Here is a 25,973-nt window from a genome sequence, read left to right on the forward strand (position 1 = left end):
AGATCTTTTTAAATATGACTGAAGACATTTGTGTAGCAGTAGTGTATAGGCAATGCATTTTTTACTTAAGACGTCCTGCAGATCATCAGTCTGAGAGACCAAAGGATATCCATGCCAGGGTGGCATATTAAAGAAAAGCTGTACTGAGAGACTTTGAAGGGTGACACGATGACCTCTTCAAAAAAATATTCGTTTTCTGGATGTTAGGCTGTTTCAATAATTGCCAAATGTTCTAAGTCACAGAGCTGTAACAAGTATACAAACCAAGAATTCCGCTTTTACTTTGTCTTTCAAGTTGTGCTTGAATTAAAGCTGGAACTCATCAGACAACGTATACAACTTCTTTAATTGTGAATAACTGCATACCACAATGTGTCTGCTCCCATTTCTGAATGGACTGTTCAAACACAGAGGTAACTTAACTCTCCTATGACCAAGAGTACAACTTAATAAGCTCTAAATCGAACACATAACATAAAAAAAATTCTGTTTAATGGCTCCATATTTTCTTTAAAGAATAAAAAAAAAAACTGCCCAGAGATGCACAAATGTTTTACCAAAAGTAACTGCCTGAAGAAGCAGAAAAGCTGATTCGGATGAAAGTTTTGAGCTAACTGGAAACATTTTTTTATTTTACCGATCAGTATAATTTGATCTTTATTTATGCTAGAGGGGTCAATGAAGCTTAAGGATTTGCAAGCCTAGGCTGCCCTTTGCCTGACTACGAACTCAAGTCCTTGCTCTGGGATTTCAATATGTTACAAAGCCAGCTTGGAGATAACAGGGTTAATTTACTAAAGGCAAATAGGCTGCTCATTTTGCAAGATAATTTTGCCTTAGTGAATGTGATGAAAAATCACTTTGTAAACAATACCCAATCACATGCAAGGACATTTTTTTTTTTTTAATTGATGATTGGATAATGGAATTCATCAGTGCTGCACCCTAAAAGAATGCAGTATAATGCACCTGGATGCACAAAGTAGTTGTGATATGTACTGTTTTACTAACATGTCAAAGTTGCAAAATTGTGCTTCGGCATTAGGTACAAAGGGGTTAATTAACTTTTAATATTCAAAGAAAACTCACTCATCCACCTATGTCTCCATGCTTCATTTTGCTGGGAAATCACTTTGAAAAACACCCCCTTGCAAATCTAGCCCTGGCCAACTTTAGTAAGGGCAGATGACCCATGTAGCATTTGCTTCCTGGAATCCATCTGCCCTTAGTTAAGGCATACATGTAGGAAGATGTGCTTAGCTAAGAAAATCCCTCCTGAAGACTCCTGGGATGTATGACATTATTTGCCTAGGCTTTGAAACCAGGACGTAACTGAAGAAATGTAAAAAAATGAAAACAGGTAAATATCATATACTTTACCATCTATTTTCTAATTTTAGGAGCATACGGATTAAAAGGAATCAATGCTGACTGATAGAGTGAAGTTCCCTTTTAGGATCCCTCTCTAATCCTGACATTGTACATGACATATAAAAGCTAACATTCTCTTCAAATGAAACTGTTATATATAAATATATATTTGTATTTCTAAAAAAAAAAAAAAAAAAAACCATGACAAATTAACAAATTACAATATGGAATCTTCCTAATGATCAGTTTACAGCACACACACTTCATATTGCTTTCATAAAATGGCTCATTCTTATGCGCAAAGGAATGGTTGAAGAATATGATTTGTTCACTGAAAAGTACACAATGTATTTTTCCTTATATGCTTTTACTTCTATATCCTTTTCAACCACCACTAAACTCTAACTCATACTAATCACCTGCCAAGCTTCTGTTCTAACCCTATTCATTTTATTCATAGGAAATAAACACACATATATATAAATATAAACAAGAAATTGTTTTTGGCTCCAAGGAAGAGTGGTTTGTGATTCATTGCTGGTAAAGAACAATTCATCAGAGCATAAAATAATGTAGCAATGTGTCATCTTCTGAGATATACTCTACTGTCATAAAGAAGAAGCTAAGCGGCTAGCCTATAATATAAATATACTACATACAAAAGATCCTTCAAGCTTTGTTTTGTTGTCTCAAGAATGTATACAGAAAACTATAAACAAAGCACAAATTCATATTTAAGTCAAGTGGCTACAAATGGAACGTATGGCAGTATTTCTTTATCTGCAGAAAATATTACATCGATATTGGCATCCACCTGTAATTCTCTGTGCCAAGCATGTGTTGTTTTGTGCAGGATTTTTTATTCCCTATACCCAACATATTACAATGTACCAGGATATTACAGTAGCATTTCCAGAATTCTAAAATAAAAACTGACAGCAGGAGGGTATACCAGCACCTGTCTGATGTACATCTCATACACAAGGGCCCTTATACAACTATACAATCTGCACAAATGGTGCTTTTGCCTCTGACTGCATTGCCAAACCCATAACATAATACAGCCCATAGGTTATTTGATTTTCTTTCCTTCCACCATGTGTAGAAGGAAAAAAAGTCGCTTGATTCCCCCATCAACACAGTCAAGCTGTGGGTACCCAAATCCATCAATGGACCAACTTGTGTACAATCAGCCATCCCATACATGGATCATATCTCAGTCGGTCCCTACTGAACCAACCCAATTTCGATCCATGTAAAGTTTAGTATACACAATGAGATTATCGGATGAATAATTGTTTTTTTGGGGTTTATTTGAATGCTAATCTTCATATCAAAAACGAATAGGTTACTAACGAGCGAAAATTCTCATACGAATAAAAATTCATAAGTGATGTAATGTGTTGTAGTGAATTTGTATTGTTTTTTCAGACAAAAACTGTACTGATTCCCTCTTCCATTACATGATTCCAAACCTGATTTAACCAACTTGTCTTAATAGACCATGATATGGTTTACCTTGATGTTCAGCTCTGCATTTTTGGAGATATTTGAGAATGTTGCTTGCTTCATCAAGTAGACTATTGAGTTCTTTTACTGAGGAGCCAGTAAATTTTCCTTAAATCCAAAGGAAATTAAAAAAAAAGCAAAACAATTATTAAAGTGTACACATTTCAATAGAATTTACACAAACCAAAATTAAATTGTACCTACCATTTTGAGATGAGCCAGATCCTAAAAGATCTGCAGTGTGCAGCTTTGCAAATGAGTCCATTATGGTGGAGAGCTTTTGTGCCAGGTTTGAAACATGGGAAAATCCTATGAAAAAAAAAAAAAAACAAATGCATTCCATCCAGTGGTTTTCACATGCATTTTTCAGTACATATCCAATTTGTTCTTAAACTTTTTATTAAAATGTGTTAAGCATCCAGTAAAATTCTTGCTAAAGTCAGAACATCCACTAAATGTGCCTGAATTTAAATTGTATATAATTAGCTACAGACTTTTTATGTAGCTTTAAAGTTGGGGAAGGTGGGTAACTAATGCATCATGTAACATGACTGTGTGCTATACACTCTCCCTATTTAAGAACTACAGGGTAGTGCTTGGTAACAAATATCACTCTGCCTCCATTATTATATATATAATTATTATATATATATATATATATATATATATATATATATATATATATATATATATATATATATATATATATAATTAACAAATATCACTCTGCCTCCATTATTATATACCATATATAATATATATATATATATATATATATATACTGTATATATATTAAAATGTGAAAAATAAGCAAGCAACTGTGCGAAAATCTGCACAAAAAGTAGTGAAAACATGAAAATCAAACTCACTTAGTTTGCAGGCTTTTAAACAAACAGATGGAATACATACTTGTATATGTGAGCTTTTTAGTTATTTCTGTCTATTCAGTCTTAGGATTTACACAGCATGGCTATGTCTGACAGGGCCAAAACTTATAGGTCATCTTTCCAGCTCCACCCCATGATTGGATGGTGAAGAGCCAGACTGATAAGCTCATCCCTCTCTCATTGTGCTCTCTTTTCCAATCAGCATGTCCCTTGTAATCACATGAATAGTGCTGCACAATGGACTGGCTCCTTTTACCATTTCTTCTTTTCTCAGTCTGAGCTCTAATGTACATATGAATTGTAAAGGCTGACAGCAGGTTAAATCCTGGTACTTACCCTGCTTTATTTTGAACAAGCACATTTATTCGTGTATTAATCTGTGTCTTTTATATCTGCTTGGAGTTCAGCTTTAGAGTATAATGAAAGGGAAAACTTTTCTTTTAGTTTTGGATAAAATGGAGAGAGGTTAGAACACCTGTCAGTTTTTATTGCTGTCTGTGTACCCATTAGAAAGACTTACCCACCCTATTTGACCTGTTAACCATTATTATTGAAAGTGAAAGTAAAGAAAATCCCACATTTTGGGCTGTCCCCAGAACAGAAATAGTGGGGAAATCTTCCAACAGGGACACTATTACTGGTGACCTGCGGGGCCCCAACAGGTTTTTTTTTCTAATTTGTAGGGATTGTCTCTCATTTCCAGTTCTGGCTATGGGACAGAGAGTGAAGTAAAAGCAGCTAAAGCCTACTGTCAGCTGACATCACAGAGCTGGTCCAGACTCTGAAGGGATCCTGGCAATAACATCAGGATCAGTAGAGATGCCTGACTGGCAGTTGGTTTAGCCTCTCAGTGTGCTGTTGGGAGCCTAAACCAGTCGCTACCACCCCCTCTACGATGCTCCAATGAGCACTAGACAGGCAGAGCACTGGCTCTCTGCTCACTGAAGACTGAAAACAGTTATGTGATTACTCAGTTCTCAGTGTGAGAGCCGGAGGGGGACAGCTGCAGCTCGGTTCAATGCCACAGCCATCTAGGTGAGTATATATGTTTGTTTTTTGTGACCCCAGGATTTGTGACTGTCTTTTGCAAATATACCACATGCAAATACATTTTAGATGAAACTATTTATTATTTAAGTTATTAAATTAATTATGTTACTAATAAAAATACTTCCTGATCCCCCGTGAGCCAATCGGATATTTCCTGGATCAACTTTACCTATAAATGTTAGTATCCATTTATATTATGTGCATTTAGAAAATATTCCAGGCCTAAATAAAATGCAATTTACTGAGCTGGTCAGAACCAGCTCTTGAGGAAGTTTATTTATCATTTTCACAGCTCTTTCTGTCTTACGAGAATAAATCTCTTTTCCTCCAGACGTAAAGTGTGCCCCCTTGTCCTCTGTGATGACCTTATAGTGAATAACTCTACACCAAGTTCACTATATGGACCCCTCGTGTATTTATACATGTTGATCATATCCCCCCCTTTAATCTCCTCTTCTCAAGAGAGAATTAATTCAGCTCCTCTAATCTTTCCTCATAGCTGAGCTCATCCATGCCTCTCATCAGTTTGTTTGCTTTTCTCTGCACTTTCTCCAGTTCCCCAATATCCTTTTTAGGAACTGGTGCCCAAAACGGAACTGCATATTCCAGATGAGGTATTACTAATGATTAATGCAGGGGTTAAAATTATGTCTCTCTCTCTCTGGAGTCCCTACTTCTCTTTAAAAAAGAAAGGATTTTGCTCACATTGAAAACTGAAGCTTGGCAATGCATGCTTATGATCTACCAGAACACCCTGATTCTTACTCACCATTGATTTCCCCAGTTGTACTCCCCCTAGTATGTATGATGCATGCATATTCTTAGCCCCCAAGTGCATAACTTTACATTTATCAACAATAAACCTCATTTTCCACACCGTTGCATTGGAGTTGGCTTGAAAGTTGGAGACATCCTGTAAGCATGTTATTCCACTGCATTTGTTGGGGTCAACTGCAAAGACTGAAATGGTACTTTTAATCCCAGACCCTATATCATTTATATATATATTAAAAAGCAAGGGTCCCAACACTGAACCTTGGGGTACACCACTGATAACCTTAGACAATTCAGAATATGAATCATCAACCACTACTCTCTGAATACGGTCTTTGAGGCAGTTTATCCATTTACAAACTGATTTTTCCAAGCTTGTAGACTTTACCTTATACAATAGTTGTGTTTGGGGAACTGTGTCAAACGCTTAGGCAAAATCCAAGTATACTACGTCTACAGCCATCCCTCTACCTAAGGTTTTACTTACCTCCGCATAAAAAAAAATCACCGACAGCTCACACTGCTCTTTGCGCACTGCTGAGGGTGTCAATACAAAGTTAATGACACCCCCAGATCGGTTTGCAGATCGCAGTGAGAACTGTGATTTTGGACAGGAATCGAATCGCATGGCTGTGAACACCCATGCGATCCGATTCTGTTGCAGGCAAAAGAAAGGGTCCTGCACTAGTTTTGTCTGAATGCAATGTGAATTCAGCCATACAGTTTGTTTGGCTGAATTGGCATCGCACAGACATTGCATGTGATCTGCACAGCAATGTGGTGGGAATAACATGCGATGTCTGGCATTGCACCAGTGTGAACCAGCCCTTAAACCAGACATTTTCTGAAAAGCATATGATCTGTAGAATAGAAAAAATTGCTACAGATTTTTTGGGCCCCTCAATAATTGCACAAATGTTCATCATATCACTATTTTCACTAAAAATACTCAAAAATCATTAATAGTGCACATAAACAAAACATAACTTGCAAAATTCCAGCTAAATTACTAGTAAAGCATCGTTCACATGTGGCATACTACAGTATACACCCATGGAGGGCCATGTTTACCCGCACAGAGTTGCACAGGTGTTCCGTGCATCCCCGTACAGGCAGTCCCATTTATGTCATTTGGGATGCAACGGCTGCATAAGCATAGCTGCTGTTCCAAATATGACATCCATGTGGGTGTGGGTGCACGACCCCAAATGCAGACAGTGTGAGCTCAGGAACATGCACGCGGACCTACATGGATGTCAAATTGGGAGCAACAGCTCTGTTCATGCAGTTGCTACATCCCACATGACATCAATGGGACTGCCTGAATAGGGATGCACGGAACACCTGTGCATCCCTGTAAAGGTATGCTGTGTATGCCTGGTGTGAACAAGGACTTAGGCCCCTTTCACACAAGCAGACCGATGGGGTTTTTCAAGCGGGCCCAATCGGACCCCCCATTGTTTCCTATGGAGAGGCTGATGTAAATTGACATTTGTCCATTTACACCCTCCTGCAGCTGATCTAATCTGGTCCACTAAAAACAGACAGATGGGGATCCCATTCCCCACCCATCTAGCAGATCGGATTGGATGGAAATGGACAAGTGGCCGATTTCCATCTGACCGCCCCATAGAGAACAGCAGGCTGTGACTGTTTTGCATCAGTGCGGAAGTGGACCTGTCATCCGCCTGTTCAGAGGGGATCAGCAGAGTGATCCCTTGCTGAGAAGGGAGATCTGCTTGATAGAGTCCGCTCCTGTTTTTTTTCTTTTTGCTTTTACTTTTTCTATTTTTTTACAATTATATATATATATTTTTGGGGGGGGGGGTGCGGGCGGGGGTCTCTGGTGAGATATCAGAGGTCTAAACAGACCCCCATATCTCTTTTTTTGAGACAAAGAAAGGGAATTAGCGTCCCTTTCTCTGCAGCACTTTACATGAATGAAATAATGAAAATGAGACTCCTTATTCATTCATAAACTGTCAGTTTGACACATAGTAAACTTCCGGTTTGCTATGATCAGCTGATCATCCGAGCTGTCAGTGGACACAGGAGTCATTAGCAATGGTTGCCTCGGTCCACTGCACTTCAGGGAGGGGGCTGGTAAAAACATATTTACCAAGCCACCACAGGGCCCAGCTTCCCCACCATCCCCCCCACGCTCATCATGACAGCTGGCCAGACACAGTGCCAGTCAGCAGCTGCAGGCGGCAGGAGGAACAGGTAAAGATGCCGCCAGGGGAATGGATGGATGGGGGTGCAGGGGCTGGTACATGGGGATCAGCCTGCTGGGAGGGACATTCTGTGATCCCCCCAAGCCCCAGCAGCACCTGAAGTCAGCGGGAGCGGCAGAGGAGGGATGCCGGCATCTAAAGGTAGCTGCAGGAGATCAGGTTTGCGGGGGGGTCGGATCGGGTGTGGGGGGGAATCAGTGCTGGGGGGCAGGAAGGGGGTGAAGGGGAAAGGAAAGGAGGCTGGGGGGGGAGTAGTTTCAGATGACAGGGAGCGGCGGGAGGTGGAGAGGCTGGGGACAGGGAAGCGGTGACATGGGGGGGGAGATTTTAGGTTAATAACTCTGATCAGCGGATTGTAATCCGCTGATCAGAGATATAGAATTGTTCAGCAGAGTCTGGTAAAAAATTCTGTTATAAGTTGATGGTCATTGAAGTGACAATGAACTTAAAGCAGGGGGAGAAAGGAGATATGTACAGCGTACGGACCTGGCCAGCTGCAAACAGTGCTGTAGGTCCGTATGCCATACGGACCTGGCAGTGAAAGGGTTAAGCTCTCCAGTATCTTCTCAACTATAGAAGTTAAACTAACAGGTCCATAGTTACTTGGTAAAGACTTTGGTCGCTTTTTAAATATAGGAAGCCTATTTGTCTTACAGCAATCCAGTGGTACTATTCCAGAGCTCAAATAAAAAAAATGGAGCTGTTTTTTTTAGAAGCCAATCAACTTTCAAGTGTCATATTTCCCTTGATTAAAAAAAAATAATAATTAAAATAAAACCCTTGAGGTTCTACCGTATTAGCAATTTGCCAACGCCTGGCAGCCCCTATCCCACCACAGGAGATTAACTTTGATGGAATACACAGGGCCCTGGGGCCCAGCTCCACGGACCCCCAGAGACCCCGGGATATAGTCTGCTGCTTACATCGGTATACCCATAAGGAGGCCATAATACGCAAAGCCTGGGAACAGGGGGATATTGACTTTGAGGGGGCTACCCTCCAAATCCTGCCTGACTTGTCTAGAGCCACATTGCAAAGACGGGCACTATTACACTGTTGACTAAAATTAGACAGCTAGGGTATACCTATCGCTGGGTTTTCCCCATCTCACTGACTGTGAGGAAGGGTCAGTCCTCTTTTTTGTTACTTCATCCCGACGACCTTCCTAATCTCTTTGCTTTTCTAGAGATTAAAGCGATACAAATACCAAATTGGCTAGAACATCTACATGGCTCAACAAGAAGAACAGCAGCAATGCCATCTGGAAGTGTAGGAGGTGGAGGTGTAGGACCCCCTCCACATATAACGAGAGAACATGGGACTTCTTCTGCTAATACCTTATTAGGGGACCGTGAGTCCTAAACCACATCTAAAATCACATTTTACTTTGGATATTTTTCTGGTGTCCTTTTTTTTTTTTTCTCTTTTTTTTTTTTACCAAGTCATATGTAATGATGTAATATAATGTTGTCACGATGTAATGAATACTGATATATCACACTATATATATATGTACTATTGTTAAAGTGTAAAGGGTGCGCTGATACCAGTAAAGCTGCTACCTGAACTGTGCCTAATAGTGATATAAAATTTAAAAAATAGGTGCGCTAAACAAAATGTTACTGAATCAACACAGTGAGGTATGTGCAATAAACATAAAATCGCATCAAATGATGAAGTGAATATAAATCAAATGATAATATCCATGTAAATGGTTAATAAACCAATAAAAATCCAATGGGTGTGACAGTGATTGAAAAAACCAATAGATGGTTAAAAAACCAATAAGTGTCCACAAAGTCCAATGATTTTGTGATCTTCACCATGTGACTCAAACTGCTGAAAGAATTAGGTGTTGGAAATCAACTCCTAGTGATGTTTGAAGGTGATAAATAAAGTGACTCCCACCACCATCAGGCTTTCCTCCTTACCAGATATGGTTAAAGTAAGGTGCAAATAATATCCCAATATAGCCAGTTGAAGGAGGAAATCTTCCACTGCAATGCCACCCTGTGTTAATGACACATAATGGCCTCTTACCGGACGGTACCATAAATGCGCTGGAAAGATCCTCCTGGGTGAATATTCCCTCAGCTGGCTGGATACAAATGACCAACTACACAAACATGAAAATCCGCTTCTTCTCCTCTGCTGCCAATTTCAGCAACGTCTCCTCACTATTTCGTCCTGACTCAAGTCAGGACGAAATAGTGAGGAGACGTCGCTGAAAATGGCAGCAGAGGAGACGAAGCGGGTTTATTGTCAATCGCAGCTTTGTTATCTGTATGATTTTTTCCTTTCTTAAATAAATAAATAAAGAATTTGAAAAAATAAATAAATAAAATAAAATCTACGTTTTGGTAAAAGGTATAATTTACTCTTTAATTTTTTTTTTCGAGCGAGTAGTCAGGGTATTTGATTAAAAAGAAATTCTAATACTCCCATTGATTAGCTTTCATTACTGCACTCTAAATCAATATCTATGCACATTTTCTAGAACAGTACAAAACAATAATAAAGCAGTAGAGAGATACTTCTAATATTTTCTGTGCTCTGTAGCCCAGCTCAGTAAAAATTGTACTTACTTTATATGTGGAGAGACAGAGAGAATGTGATCAGAGCAGTACACAACTATAAACAAACATCTCTGAAAAACATGTCTGATTAATGTTGTACAAACAATGTGAATCAATTTTCACTTGAAGGAATAGGCCAAATTATAATAATTACCCATATTTGAAGACTAATTATTTTATCTCATCCGCGCCAAGAACATAGCACGTTTGCTAATAGAGTTTTGAAGATTTATGAATGTTTGCCAAGATGAGCTTCCTATCACAGAAAGACACTAAAAGCTCTAGCCTGTATTACTGGAACTGACGTGTCTGCATATTTTCTACAGGTGAAAATTAAAAGAGCTGATAAGGTCTTTCCAAGGTTTTAAATGGTTCTACATTCTATATTATCTCATGCACTTACTTATAAATGGATGACAGTTCTGTATAATTAAAGTGAACGTAGATTTATTGGCATTCAATGAGAAAACTGGTACGATAGAAAATAATACCTTAAATTAGAACTATAGGCAAAACATTTTATTTTTATTGTGGATAGAGCAAGGGATGGTTATAACCCCTGCAAGTTTTATTTTTGCCATCTGTGTCCCATTGCGGAGATTTCCCTTCACTTCCTGCATAATGGCCAAACAAAAGGTAACATGAAGTTCTTGCAAATTAAGGAAATTCTTTGGGGACCCCTAGGTCACCAGAACTAGTGTCCCCATTGGAAGATTTCACCTCTATTACTTTTTTGGGGACAACCCAAAATTTGGGATTTTCTTTTACTTTCACTTTCAATCATAATGATAAACAGGACAAATAGAGAGGGTGTATCTTCTAAACGGGGGCACACACAGCAATAAAAACTGGCAAACAATTTAATTGCCTTAAGGTATACTTTAAAGCATTTCTAAAGGCAATTGTTTTTAATAAAATAAAATAAACATGCCATGATAATCTGCTCTGTGTACAATAGTGTTGTACAGAGCGGCCCCAAACTTCCTCTTCTGGAGTCCCCTGCTGGCTACCTTGGCTCCTGCTTACTTGTCTGTCTCTATAGAAAGCCGCTTGCTATGGGGGCAGACGTGCAGGTGTGCTACCGAGCCACACTGTGTGTGTCCATAGGCATACACAGCACAGTGCTGCCCTGCTCTCTGCTCACAGGATTTGACTGACAGTAGCAGAAGCCAATGGCTCCCGCTGCTGTTCAGTCCATACAAGACTGCTAGAGTGGTGCAATGTCTCTTACCCACTGACTTCACCTTCTTCCAATTTTAAGGGATAGTGCTGACCTCTTATCAGAAGACTCACTTGTTAGGGGAGCTATTTAGAGCACTCCAAGCCAGCGACAGACAAGTGACCACTGGCCAGTGAGGGTGGGGAGGGTCTCTACTTTTAAAAGGCCCGTGTGTATCTCCCATTAGTTAGGGCATTTCCTTAGGTCAGAGACCTAAAAACCTGAACTCTGCTTTCTTGATCTAGGTTGTTGGGTATGCCCTGTGTATTATTAAATTGCTTTACTGTTTGCCAACTGTGTTACTGGTACACACTCTCTAAATTGTTATTGTTTATTGATACTGATGTTTTACCCTGCTGAGCATTTTAGCCTGAATAAATTTCCCTTTTCTTAGCCTTAAGGTGTGTCAGAGGGTGTGTTACTGTTAGGGTGTTGTCAGCACCAGGAAAAGAGGGACCCATTATTCAGCAGCTCCTTCGGGGGGAGTGCTACATATATGTTTAAAGTGGTTTTAAAGGCTCAGAATGCATGAAGGTAAAAAAAAAATTTTTGTGAAGTGGCCCCCCTCAGCCCCCACCAATACTCACCTAAGCTCCTTCTCAATTCAGTGATGTGCTAACAGGTTTGTTATTTAAAAAAATGAGCCTTTAATGTCACTTTAAAGAAACTTAAACAGATTGGCAACTAACATAATATTGGGGTAGTTGTAATCCTTCTCTCCTCAATATCCTACTGATATGACCCACTGATTGATATGACCCACTGATTTATATGATTGATATGACCCACTGAACTACCCAGTGAATGTATTTTTTAGATGAAAAAGCCACTAGTTAAGGTGCCAAGATCTTTAGAGAAGAACCACAAAAAAATTTATATTTGTCTTACAGTAAAATCCTTTTTTCTGACGTTCATTGACAGGCACAGCTCCAGATCTTCTTGACCCTTGGGTTTATGCTGCCCCCTACAGGAGTAGGACGCTAGGTGTAAAAAAAAGTTTGACTACACCTAAAGGACAGTCCCAGGGGGTATACTCCCACTTCCCGCTATAGGTCTTCAGTTTTGTAACAAGTAGTGTCAGAAGAATATAAAACCCCAACTCAATAGACCGGTGGGTGCTGTGTCCATCAATGAACATCAGAGAAAAGGATTTTATGGTAAGACAAAAGTCCAGTTTTCTCTTTCGTTCATTGATGGACACAGCTGCAGATCTTCTTGACCCTTGGGATGTCCCACACCAGTGTCAACATGAGGGGTGGTGTCAGGATCTGTGTCATTACATGGGTCACCTGCTGGTGGCACTGTTGTTCCTGGAACTGAGGGGCGCAGTTCCAGGGCCCACCAGCGGGTGTCTCCCAGCAGCTGGACTGTTCTTTTAATTAAGCTGCACCTGAGGAGGACTGCTGAGGGAATATAAGCCCGCCCTTCACTGAGGCTCAGTGCTTCAGTATTTTCTCTGCTAGCCGTGTCCCTGTCTGAAACCTGTATCCTGAAACCTGTATCCTGATCCTGAGTCCTGTTCCCTGCATCCTGCTTCCTGTACCTGGCTCCCTGCTTTCCTTGTCTCCTGTCCCTGTCCTGTCCTGCTATTGTTTGCTCCATCCCTTTGTATATAGTTTGTTAGGTTCTATTGGGGTTTTGTACTGTTATGATTTATATTTTGTTTACTTGTTTATGGTCACTGGTGTTGGTATTGGAGTGTGACATTTTGCTTAATAAACTTATTTACATCTTTATCCATCTGGGTCCTGATTCCTTGGTGCAGCCAACTGATCTGATCACCCTTGCTGGATGCCTGCATGTGGTATCCCTGACAGAATACTGAAGCCACTAACGATCAGATCGGTTGCACCTGGGAATTAGGAATTTTCTGGTCGTTGCAAGATGCAGTCAGAGGAGGTCTTTTATTTTTCTTTGCTTGTAACAGAAGACAGGGAATATTGTCGCCAAATTTTGAAAACTTACACTAGCGAGCAGTTGTTGGAATGCATCCGTCTGGCCCACTCGTTTGTTGACAAAGGCAGAGTTTTGTTCAAAGAGATTCAGCCACTTATTCAGCTCTGTGCAGAGTTGGCTTTATCTAATACCCCTAAGGGTGGTGATGATTATTCTCCTCCTTTTAGTGTCTCTCAGGTGGTATCTCTTGTGTGGCTCTTGGAAGATGATAAACCCTATTTTATTGAACATTATTCAGTGTATTCTCCAGAGGCCCTGTTGGATTGCATGAATGCTGTATATTCTCTAATCAGACAAGGGGGTTGTAAATTGAGTTTTGTTCAGGCCTTATTGCAAACCTGGTCAGATCTTTCCAATTTAGCATCAGCTAACTCACACCAATCCACTTCTGCCTCTGGACACCAGTTTTCTCAAAGTTTATCCTCTCCATTACCCGTAGCAACCACAGCTGCAGTTAGGTATGGTTTGCTTTCCACTGCTTGTTCATATCCTGGCTTAACGAGTTGCACTTTTCCTGCATTTAACTCTGTGAAAACTTCCTCTACTACTCTGTTGCCTCTAGCAACCTCTCAGAAATTCTCCTCTGTAACTGTCTCTCCTTTTCCACCATCTCCCAATACTGCCATTTCGCTTCCATCTACTTCACAATCTATTCATAGCCCTGCAACCACTAGCAAGATTTCTGTATCTAAACCTAAAAAGAAAAGGAGATTTTTCCCAACACATACAATTATACCTGTTACCCAGCCTGCTGATCCAGTGCCCGCTGATCTGGTGCCTCCTACTGAGCCTGTTGATCCAGTGCCCACTGATCCGGTGCCTCCTACTGAGCCTGCTGATCCAGTGCCCGCTGTTCTGATGCCTGTTGTTCCAGTGCCTGCTGATCCAGTGCCCACTGATCCGGTGCCTCCTACTGAGCCTGCTGATCCAGTGCCCACTGTTCTGATGCCTGCTGTTCCAGTGCCCGCTGATCTGGTGCCTCCTACTGAGCCCGCTGATCCAGTACCTGCTGTTCCGGTGCCCGCTGATCCGGTGCCTCCTACTGAGCCTGCTGATCCAGTGCCCACTGATCCGTTGCCTTCTACTGAGCCTGCTGATCCAGTGCCCGCTGTTCTGATGCCTGTTGTTCCAGTGCCCACTGATCCGGTGCCTCCTACTGAGCCTGCTGATCCAGTGCCTGCTGTTACATTGCCCGCTGATCTGGTGCCTTCTACTGAGCCTGCTGATCCAGTGCCCACTGATCCGGTGCCTCCTACTGAGCCTGCTGATCCAGTGCCTGCTGTTCTAATGCCTGCTGGTCCAGTGCCCGCTGATCCGGTGCCTCCTACTGAGCCTGCTGATCCAGTGCCCGCTGTTCTGGTGCCCGCTGTTCTGGTGACCACTACCCAGTCTGCTGACCCAGTGCTTGCTGTTCCAGTGCCCGCTGACCCAGTGCCTGCTGTTCCGGTGCCTGCTGATCCGGTGTCTCTTACTCAGCCCGCTGATCCGGTGCCAGCTGATCCCGTGCCCGCTGTTCTGATGCCTGCTGTTCCAGTGCCCGCTGATCTGGTGCCTCCTACTGAGCCCGCTGATCCAGTGCCTTCTATTCCGGTGCCCTCTGATCCAGTGCCTCCTACTGAGCCTGCTGATCCAGTGCCCTTTGATCCGGTGCCTTCTACTGAGCCTGCTGATCCAGTGCCCGCTGTTCTGATGCCTGTTGTTCCAGTGCCCACTGATCCGGTGCCTCCTACTGAGCCTGCTGATCCAGTGCCCGCTGTTCTGATGCCTGTTGTTCCAGTGCCTGCTGATCCAGTGCCCACTGATCCGGTGCCTCCTACTGAGCCTGCTGATCCAGTGCCCACTGTTCTGATGCCTGCTGTTCCAGTGCCCACTGATCTGGTGCCTCCTACTGAGCCCGCTGATCCAGTGCCTGCTGTTCCGGTGCCCGCTGATCCAGTGCCTCCTACTGAGCCTGCTGACCCAGTGCCCACTGATCCGGTACCTTCTACTGAGCCTGCTGATCCAGTGCCCGCTGTTCTGACGCCTGTTGTTCCAGTGCCCACTGATCCGGTGCCTCCTACTGAGCCTGCTGATCCAGTGCCCACTGTTCTGATGCCTGCTGTTACAGTGCCCGCTTGTCTGGTGCCTCCGACTGAGCCTGCTGATCCAGTGCCTGCTGTTCTGATGCCTTCTGATCCAGTGCCCGCTGATCTGGTGCCTCTTACTGAGCCTGTTGATCCAGTGCCTGCTGATCTGGTGCCTCTTACTGAGCCTGTTGATCCAGTGCCCACTGATCCAGTGCCTCCTACTGAGCCTGCTGATCCAGTGCCCGCTGTTCTGATGCCTGTTGTTCCAGTGCCTGCTGATCCAGTGCCCACTGATCCGGTGCCTCCTACTGAGCCTGCTGATCCAGTGCCCACTGTTCTGATGCCTGCTGTTCCAGTGCCCGCTGACCCAGTGCTTGCTGTTCCGGTGCCTGCTGACCCAGTGTTTGCTGATCCAGTGCCTGCTGAGCCACGGTCTGCCGCCCTGTTTGATGTGCCACTGTCTGTTGCCCAGCCTGGTGTGCCACTGCCGGATATCCTGCATGCCGCTGGCGCTCCCCTGCTTGATGTCCAGCTTGCCTTCAGTCCCAGTGTTGGGACATGTGTTGCAATGAGGGCAGGTGTATCCCTAATGTTACGCCTCTTCAGGAACTTGACCTGTGGGGTGCCAAGACGGCTTCCAGACCCTGGTGGTGGGGCGCATGATCAATTGCTGGACTCTGGTGGCACGCCTTCCGGCAAGTTAAAGGACTTTGGCCTAGAGAGTGCTAGAAGACCCGCAGACATGGAGGGGAGACCTTTTTGGACTTTTGGGGTAGAAGCACAATGGAGCGTCCGGAGGCCGCTCCTTAAAGGGGGGGAACTGTCAGGATCTGTGTCATTACATGGGTCACCTGCTGGTGGCACTGTTGTTCCTGGAACTGAGGGGCGCAGTTCCAGGGCCCACCAGCGGGTGTCTCCCAGCAGCTGGACTGTTCTTTTAATTAAGCTGCACCTGAGGAGGACTGCTGAGGGAATATAAGCCCGCCCTTCACTGAGGCTCAGTGCTTCAGTATTTTCTCTGCTAGCCGTGTCCCTGTCTGAAACCTGTATCCTGAAACCTGTATCCTGATCCTGAGTCCTGTTCCCTGCATCCTGCTTCCTGTACCTGGCTCCCTGCTTTCCTTGTCTCCTGTCCCTGTCCTGTCCTGCTATTGTTTGCTCCATCCCTTTGTATATAGTTTGTTAGGTTCTATTGGGGTTTTGTACTGTTATCATTTATATTTTGTTTACTTGTTTATGGTCACTGGTGTTGGTATTGGAGTGTGACATTTTGCTTAATAAACTTATTTACATCTTTATCCATCTGGGTCCTGATTCCTTGGTGCAGCCAACTGATCTGATCACCCTTGCTGGATGCCTGCATGTGGTATCCCTGACAGGTGGGAAGAACACAGCAAGAAACACAGTTCCCAAAGGCTAAACATAGCCAACCAGGTAAAACAGGAGCTCAACCAGGAACAACTGGAGCTCACCTGACAAAAATAAAAAACACCTTCAAAGAGGTCTCCAACAGCGGCCTGTAAAACCTTGCGGCCAAAAAGAAGCATCCGCAGATGCCAACACTTCCACCTTATAAAATTTTGTGAAAGTGTGGACGGACAACCAAGTGGCCGCCTTGCAAACCTGCACTACCGACGCCTGATGATGGAAGGCCCAAGAGGCACTAAGCGCCCTTGTAGAATGTGCCTTAACAAGCAAAGGAGAATCCTGACCCTTAATGGAATAGGCCTGCACCACCGTCTGCCTGATTCCTCTAGAAGTGGTCGCAGCAGACGCAGCCAACCCCTTACGGGGTCCATTCGTAAGGACAAATAGAGAATCCGATTTTCGGAACGACTCAGTCGCTGCCAGGTACACATTGATTGCCCAAACCACATCCAAAGAATGTAAAGCAATCTCTTTAGGATGCTTAGGCCTAGGACACAAGGCAGGCATCACAATGTCTTCGCATAAATGGAAACCAGAGGACTTTAGGAAGAAACGACTGGCAGGGGCGAAGCACCACTTTGTCTCTGTGAGCCATCAGATAGGGTGAATGACAGGACAACACAGCCAACTCCGACACCCTGCATGCAGAAGTAATAGCCACCAAGAAGAAGGCTACCTTCTGTGACAGAGTAAGCAGAAAGACCTCACAATTATTTTCAAAAGGTGGTTTCTGAAGAACCAAAAGCACCAAATTTAGGTCCCACGGAGGTAGCGGAGACTTCACCGGGGGAGCCAGGTGGTGGACCCCCCTGAACAAAGGTGTGAATCAAGGAATTCTTTGCCAATGGGCGCTGAAAAAAAATCGCCAGGGCCAAAATCTGGCATTTGATGGTACCCAAGGCCAAATGCTGATCTACACCTCTTTGGAGAAACTCCAAAACACGAGACACCAAAAAGGAACTGGGGGAGACCCCCCCGAGACTCATTTTAAGCAATGTACGCCCTCTAGACTTGATGATAAATCTTCCTATAAGTAGATTTTCTAGCTTTTAACAGTGTAGGAATCACTGATTCAGACACCCCTCTATCCTTCAGCAGCTGACTTTCAACAGCCAAGGCGTTAAGCCATCGACTGTAAAGCAAGATGGAAGATTGGTCTTTGAGCTAACAGATCTTCTCTTAGAGAAAGAGTCTCCAAGGGACATCAGCGACCAGCCTTACTAGGTCTGCATAGCAGGACCTGCGAGGCTAGTCGGGAGCCACTAGGATGACCGTAATCCCTTCTGCCTTGATTCTTTGCAGGAGTCTTGGCAGAAGCGTTATTGGAGGAAATGCGTAGATCAGACGATAATGTACCCAAGGAGCCACAAGAGCGTCTGGGGCTTTGGCCAAAGGATCCTGAGACCTTGCTATGAACCTCTGCACCTTCCTGTTGAGATGAGAGGTCAACAGGTCCACATCAGGAGTCCCCCGCCAGAGACACAGTCGATGAAACAAATCCTGGTGGAGACACCATTCTCCCTGATCCAACGTCTGCCGACTGAGGTAGTCCGCCTGCAAATTTTCTACCCCTGGATTATGCACAGCAGAGATGGCTGGAATGAACCGTTCTGCCCACCTTAGAATGCCGGCTACTTCCTGGGCCACTAGGGCACTTTTGGTGCCCCCTTGATGACTGACATATGCCAATGTCGTGGCATTGTTCAATTGAATCCTTACTGGTCGCCCCTGCAGACGAACCGTCTATTGGGTCAGGCAAAGTCTGATTGCCCGAATTTCCAGGATATTGATCAGCGGGCTGGACTGCTTCAGTGCCTGTTTTTGGGAAGGGGGGAGCTAAGTATGGGTGAATGGGGGGTGGTCCACAGAGGGACCTCGATAGTGAGGGGGAGCGTCATGAGGGAAGGAAGTGCACTCGGGGGTTCGACCAACCCAGGGAGGGGCCCACGACCCCCTTGAAAAATCACCAGAAGGGAGGGGGGACACTACTTACCACACCTTGGGACCGGGCAGGTACTGCTCCAGGCAGACCACCACACCATCTTGGAATGGGGGTGCTGCGGGCCAGAGGCATGCTGCAACACAGGTCGTGGCCAGGGCTATGCGTCCTCGCGAGGTGTTTACCTCGCCGGCCAGCCCCATCCAGTGGAGCTATGTCGCAGCCAACCTAGCGCGGAGCTAAGGTTGGGTCGCTCTTGCTGGCCAGACTGGGAAAACCATTAGGATCTAGGATATCCAGGCTGTCGCCCAGTCTGGCAGTTGATTGCAATTCTCACAGGAACCAAATTGATTGTAGTTCTCACAGGAACAGAAAATAATAAAAGAAGAAAAAATTCTGTTTAAAAAGGAAAAAATGCTAGGACCAGAGATCCCAGCAAGGAACTAGGTCCTTACTCAGGACTAGGCAGAAAAAAAAACTGAAGACCTATAGCAGGAAGTGGGAGTATACCCCCTGGGACTGCCCTGTAGGCATAGTCAAACTTTTTTTCCACCTAGTGTCCTACTCCTGTAGGGGGCAGCATAAACCCAAGGGTCAAGAAGATCTGGAGTTTTTGTAGCGTACATTTACTCAGTATGCCTTTTTATCTAACTGTAGTTACATTTTAGTTTTACTATCCTCATTGTAAAATTAAATACATAGTTACTGGCATTTTGAGGGGGACATGTGGTCTTACAGATTTTTTTTTTAATTTACCTGTCATTTTACCTGATACTAATGTGTCAAATACAAGTATTTGTAAAAGAAAGTACACTCACATTTGCATCACTGAACTCTAATGCAAGATTTAAATACAAATACTATATATGACTCCAAAAAATGCAGTCTCATTTTCACATAATATAATAGATAGCAAACTCTGCATATAACATATCTTTCTTGAACAAATTGTTTGAATAATCAAGATTTTTGGAATTTGAAAATAACCGTGTGGATCTTTAGTAAAAAAAGGCATCTAAAAAATAGGACAATTAGACCTAGGTATTCCTGACAATGATATGAGATTAGAGTGGAGGTTTGAAGGTGTCTATGACTAAAAATAGGTTCTGATTGAATCTATGCTCATCACAAAGATCTCTGTGAACAGTAGGTACTTAGAATAAGAACTGAACAAACGCACAAATCTGGAAAAAGTTACAAAAGCATTGAGTGCACATCAGTTGATAGTAAAGAAGATTGTCTACAAATGGATTAAATATAGCACATTTGTTCTGCTTCCTAAGAGTGGGCATCTTACAGGGATCAGAATAGTGCAGTGTGCAATGCTTAAAGAGATGGAAAAGAATGCTAGGTTAACAGCCCAGGGCATGTAGACATTTTTTAACCTGTCCAAAGCTATCTGTTTTCATCCAGTATCAGAAAAAGATTAACACGAATGGTGATCATGAATGGGGCTGCTTTCCTATCTCCTGGCCCCAACAGCATGCTACTGAGAGAAGAATGGATTCAAACAAGAAAGAGACGTTAATTTACGGAATCTCTGAAATATCAATTAACTGAAACCTGAAACTGCAACAAAATGTACTAAACTGTGGCATTCAAATCTGAAAAAGAAATATATCCCTCATGGCGGCAAATAAACCAATCTGCAAAAATGGAGATGGGCATTTTCACACATCAAAGCCAGAGGGAGAGGCCTAGCTATAATAGGACTTTATTAAATGACATAGTATCTGAGTGTTGCGATTTACTTTTAGGGAGAGGTGAAAATCAAAAAGCATTCCCCAAAACGACAAAACAGTATGAGAATAAATCTCACATAAAAATCAAAAGTGACCATATCAACAGAGGTATAAATTGAATCTCAAATAGCACTTATTACCCATAATGCCCACATACTTGGGTTTTGACTTCAGAGGTGAAAGTGCTAAAACACATTAAAATTGCAATGCACACATGCAGTTAGGATGTTTAATGGGAGTCATAAATAAGCCTTCAAAAAATACTAAATGTCTAAAATGTCTGATCCTACACCTGTTGCTATTTAAAAGACCTCTGTGTATATAAATTCAAAATAAAGGAGGTAAACTTGGGTTAATCAAATCTGCTCCCCATCAAAAACCATGTGAACCCAAAAAGTGAAAGGATCCAATGTACCAAAAAGAGAAAACTTAAATTAAAAAAAGAGCCAGCCCGCACTGTTACATGAATCACACAATGGGGGTTCTTTACTGAAATTAAAGAGTTTGAAATCTGGTGCAAATCTGCATAGGAACCAATCAGCTTCTGTGTTTTATTGCCAAAGCATAATTGAACAAGCTGGAGATAGAAGCTGATTGGCTACAATTCACAGCAGCACCAGATTCTAAGTGCACCAGTTTTAGTAAATCGATCCCAGTGTGTTCAATGTACAGCAGACATACCTACAGTTGCTTATATTTACTTTAGTTTGTTTACTTTAGTTTGTTTTAATTGTTTAGGTTCTTTAATGTGGGGGGGGGAGGGGTTGTTGCTTGTGTATCATGTTACTGCTGGTATTGCCTCCCTTGGTGTTCACATGCTCAGGAACCTGTTCTGATGGCTCCCAATCAGTAACCTTGACCAAAAGTGGTCAGTGACAGCTTGGTCAGTGAGCATGCTCTCGGCTGGGCAATAAAGCCCGCTTTTCTTTCCACTATATTTTCATTATGCAATCGCATCTAGGCCTATATAAAATCTAGCTCTGTTATCTTATGTTAATATTATACCAATAACAACACGGCCAATTCTACAGACCTTTACAGTGTCATAGATAAACTTTAGTTAAACAGTTATGTTTGTACAGTATTTGTATTCAACTCACAATGGGCACGTACTCTATTGTGAAGTCGCAAACGTCAGCATGGTGTTTATCTCCTACAGCTGGCTGCCCTCCTATGGTTGCCCACATCATTACTTTCCTAGGCTGTAAACATTTCCCTTATTCTTAGAATTGCCCTTTATAGTTTTCAGAAAAGGTTGCACAGGGTCAGATGACTAGGAGCTGCAGTCCCAACAGGAAGCCCTGTGAAAACCCTGCTGAATCTGGATACAAAATACATGTACAGACCACATGGACGTACATTGAGTGAATTTTCTCACAGTTGCAATTTTTGCTGGATAGCAGTAATGGAGCGCATTTTTGTATCATGGATATGGGCAGAACCTGCATCAGGCTTTTACAGTGGTTTTTCATAGACTTTCTCTGAAAGATTTTCTTTCATTTCCTGTTAGACATTGGACATTGGTCAACAGAAAGTGAAGGAGAATCTGTCCAATGGAGACTAGACAACAATATAAAACAGCCAAATGTTGTAACTCTTCCCTATTCTATCCAAATCTAAAATCAAAGTTCTGGCTGGAGTTACACTTTAACAGTTGATTGTACATGCTGCTTTGTAAAATAGCATTAATCTTATCATAAACTGATAAATTATTTATGGGATGTATACACTGTGGTTGACATTGCTGTCAGTGCAATGCAAACAGCAGCTTGGACACTGTTGGTTCTCCATCCCCTGGCTTGGAATGCCCTCTCCAATAAACACATTAGAGACACATTTACACATTCTCTTGGCTTCCTACGCTGCCATCCATCTGCTCTGGTGGCTAGAAGCCTATTTGCTATCCCTGAATGCCAAACTTCTTTTTTTTATTTGTCTCGTACAAGTGCAAGCATGAAGTGCAATTAAAAACATCTCAAATGTCCTTTCTGATGTACAGTACATGTTCATCATAATATTAAATACATAAAGTTTATTTGCTGACTTCATAAAAATGCTGCGAAATGGAAATTTCATTGGACTCAGATAAAAAATGTTCCCATGGCTTGGAGTCAATAAACTGAAAATATTTATACTCTATTGGATACAAGACAAAATAGAATAAATAACCACATGGCGGTTATATGGCATATGAAAATATAGCTAGAAATGTACTTTTATAAAAGATCAGCTTGTCTTTGAAGGTGCATTCTGTCACTTATTAAACTTACTGAGCATACTAAATCATTTTAACCCTCTCCTGTCCTGTGGCATTTTATAAATTGCAACCAAACAAAATAATTTTTTATGACATCCTCTTAAATATTTTTTAAATGGTGGTAGTCATCTTATCTTTTTCACAGCAAATATCAGGAAGTCAGATTTATTTTAGCTACAGGTACTGTTACTGACATAATTCAGTTTAGTACATTTTGATTGGTTCACACCCTTTTCACCACTAACTTAAAAATAAAATGTAGAGCACGCACACATAGATAAATATTTGAGTGTACCTCTAGACAAAGCATTTTTTTAGTTTTGGATAGAGAAGGGAAGGGTTGGACCCTCTGTTAAATTTTTTATTTCTGTCTGTATCCCCCTTTAGAGATATTCACCCAATCAATTTGCCATAGTGACCATAGTGACCATAGTCAACAAGAATAAAAGTGAGAATTCCAAAAATTTAGAGTTGCCCCCAAAACATGAGGTGGGGAGAAATCATCCGATGGTGACTTCCAGGGAAAACTGTTCAAGGCCTGGTTCACACCTGTGAATTTTTATGTGCATTTTACAGCGAGTGAAAAAGCATTTGTTATTCATATTTAGTTATAAAAAATTAGGAATGCCCCATTTTACATGCATTTATCTGTGCTTTCTGGCCCATTGACGTCTATGGAAGTACATGAAAATGCATCCACACTGGTTAACAATAAAAAAAAAAAAAAAAAAAGCACAATCCATAAAAACTCATGTAAAATGCACTAAAATGCGGAAAATGAGCACTTAAAAAATGCAAGCAAAAATGCACGACAATGGAAATGGAGAGATGTAAACAGGGCCTTAGAGGAAAACTCCCCTCACTTTGGTAAATTTCCTTTAATGTCCAGTTGTGTCTTTTGGACAGGAAATTAAGGGAAATGCCCTCAATAGTACAAAGACAGATAAAATAATAGCAGGGGTTTTACCTCTTCTCTACTCTATCCAAAATAAAAAAAGTTTTGGCTATAGGTAGACCTCAAAATTAAAAAAGAATCTCTAGTTTGTGAAAATTAAAGCTTACTTATAAGTTTTCTACTGCTGAGTAAAGGGCAAAGGAAATTATCAGGAAAACTGTAAAGCCATGCCTATTGATTCTTACTCTTGCACAAAGTGAAGACTTCTCTATGTTACTGTACAGGGAAGTCAAATATTACATGTTCCTTCTGAAATGCTAGTTGCCTAGCTGTCTCTGGTTTAGGTCATTTCTGAGTAAGTGACCTGGAACAAGCATGCAGGTAAGTAAAGTCAGATTGAAGTTACATATTCCAATCTGCATAACAATGCATCAGCAAGAGAGATGACTATTTTTTGAGAATCATAGCTCAGAAATGGCAATCTCCATATCCATCACTGCAGAATTTAAATGTTTACCCTGTTTTATTTCTAATAGTCAGGCACCAAATACCTCTAACAATCAACTGTGCTTCAAGAATGTAGCTGATGGGACATCTGTCAACTCCAACTATGCGAAAACAGTTCAGGAGGCTGTCAGGAAGCTTATATGTTTCTGGCTCAATCGGTGACCTTAAAGAAAAAATACTAGATAAGATAAAGTCCAAACATATGAAATTACAGCGTATAGTAATATCATAATTCAAATCCACGTGAATAGGGGAAATCCCAAACTCAAACTCTATGGTCCCAGAAGCCAACTGAATTATGTTTGTTCATTTGTAACAGTAAGAAAGATTATTAAAGCCAGCCAAAAGTTGACAAATTAAAAAAAAAAAAAAAAAATACCAAGAAAGTGAATGTAACACACAAACACAGTATTGGTGGTAGACTAGAACCTCTCTTGGCTTTATTGCTTTTTCTTGTCTCCATTGGGGAGAACTCCTCTTTTCCTGTCCCATTGACAATTTTGAATATGGTGCAGGAAATGAAAAAAACAATTTCCCAGTGGAGACACAGACAGCGATAAATAAACATAGGTTCTAACCTATACCACTCTATCCAAAACAAAGAAAGAGTTCTGGCCAGAGTTTCACTTTAAGTGTAGGTGCATCTGTTAATAAGTAAAAAATGTTTCACTTTTAATTTAATAGGAATTATATAGGTTGGATTGGGTTTGTATAACTTAAAAAAGTATAAACTTTATAAAGTAATAATATATAATTTTACATTTAACAAAAAATCTTTATTTCACAAAAATATTTCTTACATGGTGCATCCCTGACACTTGGCACAACATGCTGAGCTTTCTAATATGAAAACCCAACACTATCTACAGTGGGGATCGAAAGTTTGGGCACCCCAGGTAAAAATTTGTATTAATGTGCATAAAGAAGCCAAGGAAAGATGGAAAAATCTCCAAAAGGCATCAAATTACAGATTAGACATTCTTATAATATGTCAACAAAAGTTAGATTTTATTTCCATCATTGACACTTTCAAAATTACAGAAAACAAAAAAATGGCGTCTGCAAAAGTTTGGGCACCCTGCAGAATTTATAGCATGCACTGCCCCCTTTGCAAGGCTGAGACCTGCCAGTGTCATGGATTGTTCTCAATCATCGTCTGGGAAGACCAGGTGATGTCAATCTCAAAGGTTTTAAATGCCCAGACTCATCTGACCTTGCCCCAACAATCAGCACCATGGGATCTTCTAAGCAGTTGTCTAGAAAACTGAAACTGAAAACGCTCACAAAGCTGGAGAAGGCTATAAGAAGATAGCAAAGCGTTTTCAGATGTCATTATCCTCTGTTCGGGACGTAATTAAGAAATGGTCATCAGGAACAGTGGAAGTTAAAGCAAGATCTGGAAGACCAAGAAAAATATCAGACAGAACAGCTTGCAGGTTCTTGAGAAAAACAATTTAAAACCCACGTTTGACTGCACGATCCCTCCAGAAAGATCTGCCAGACACTGGCGTTGTGGTACACTATTCCACTATAAAGAGATACTTGTACAAATATGGTCTTCAT

At 41.9% G+C, this 25,973-nt stretch overlaps 1 protein-coding gene across 1 annotated transcript in view; it reads right to left on the bottom strand.

The window, feature by feature from the left end:
- Positions 1-25,973, bottom strand: part of LOC309548132 (uncharacterized protein) — a 707,228-nt gene that overhangs the window by 490,192 nt on the left and 191,063 nt on the right. The window contains exons 44-46 of the mRNA XM_082248097.1: positions 24,455-24,573; positions 3,085-3,189; positions 2,890-2,988 (exon numbers count right to left, since the gene is read on the bottom strand). Of these exons, the coding sequence (XP_082104223.1) occupies positions 2,890-2,988; positions 3,085-3,189; positions 24,455-24,573 (323 nt within the window). The remainder of the gene's footprint in view (positions 1-2,889; positions 2,989-3,084; positions 3,190-24,454; positions 24,574-25,973) is intronic.

The sequence above is a fragment of the Pelophylax lessonae genome (genome assembly GCF_965119305.1).
Source record: "Pelophylax lessonae genome assembly, chromosome: 2".
NCBI lineage: Eukaryota > Metazoa > Chordata > Amphibia > Anura > Ranidae > Pelophylax > Pelophylax lessonae.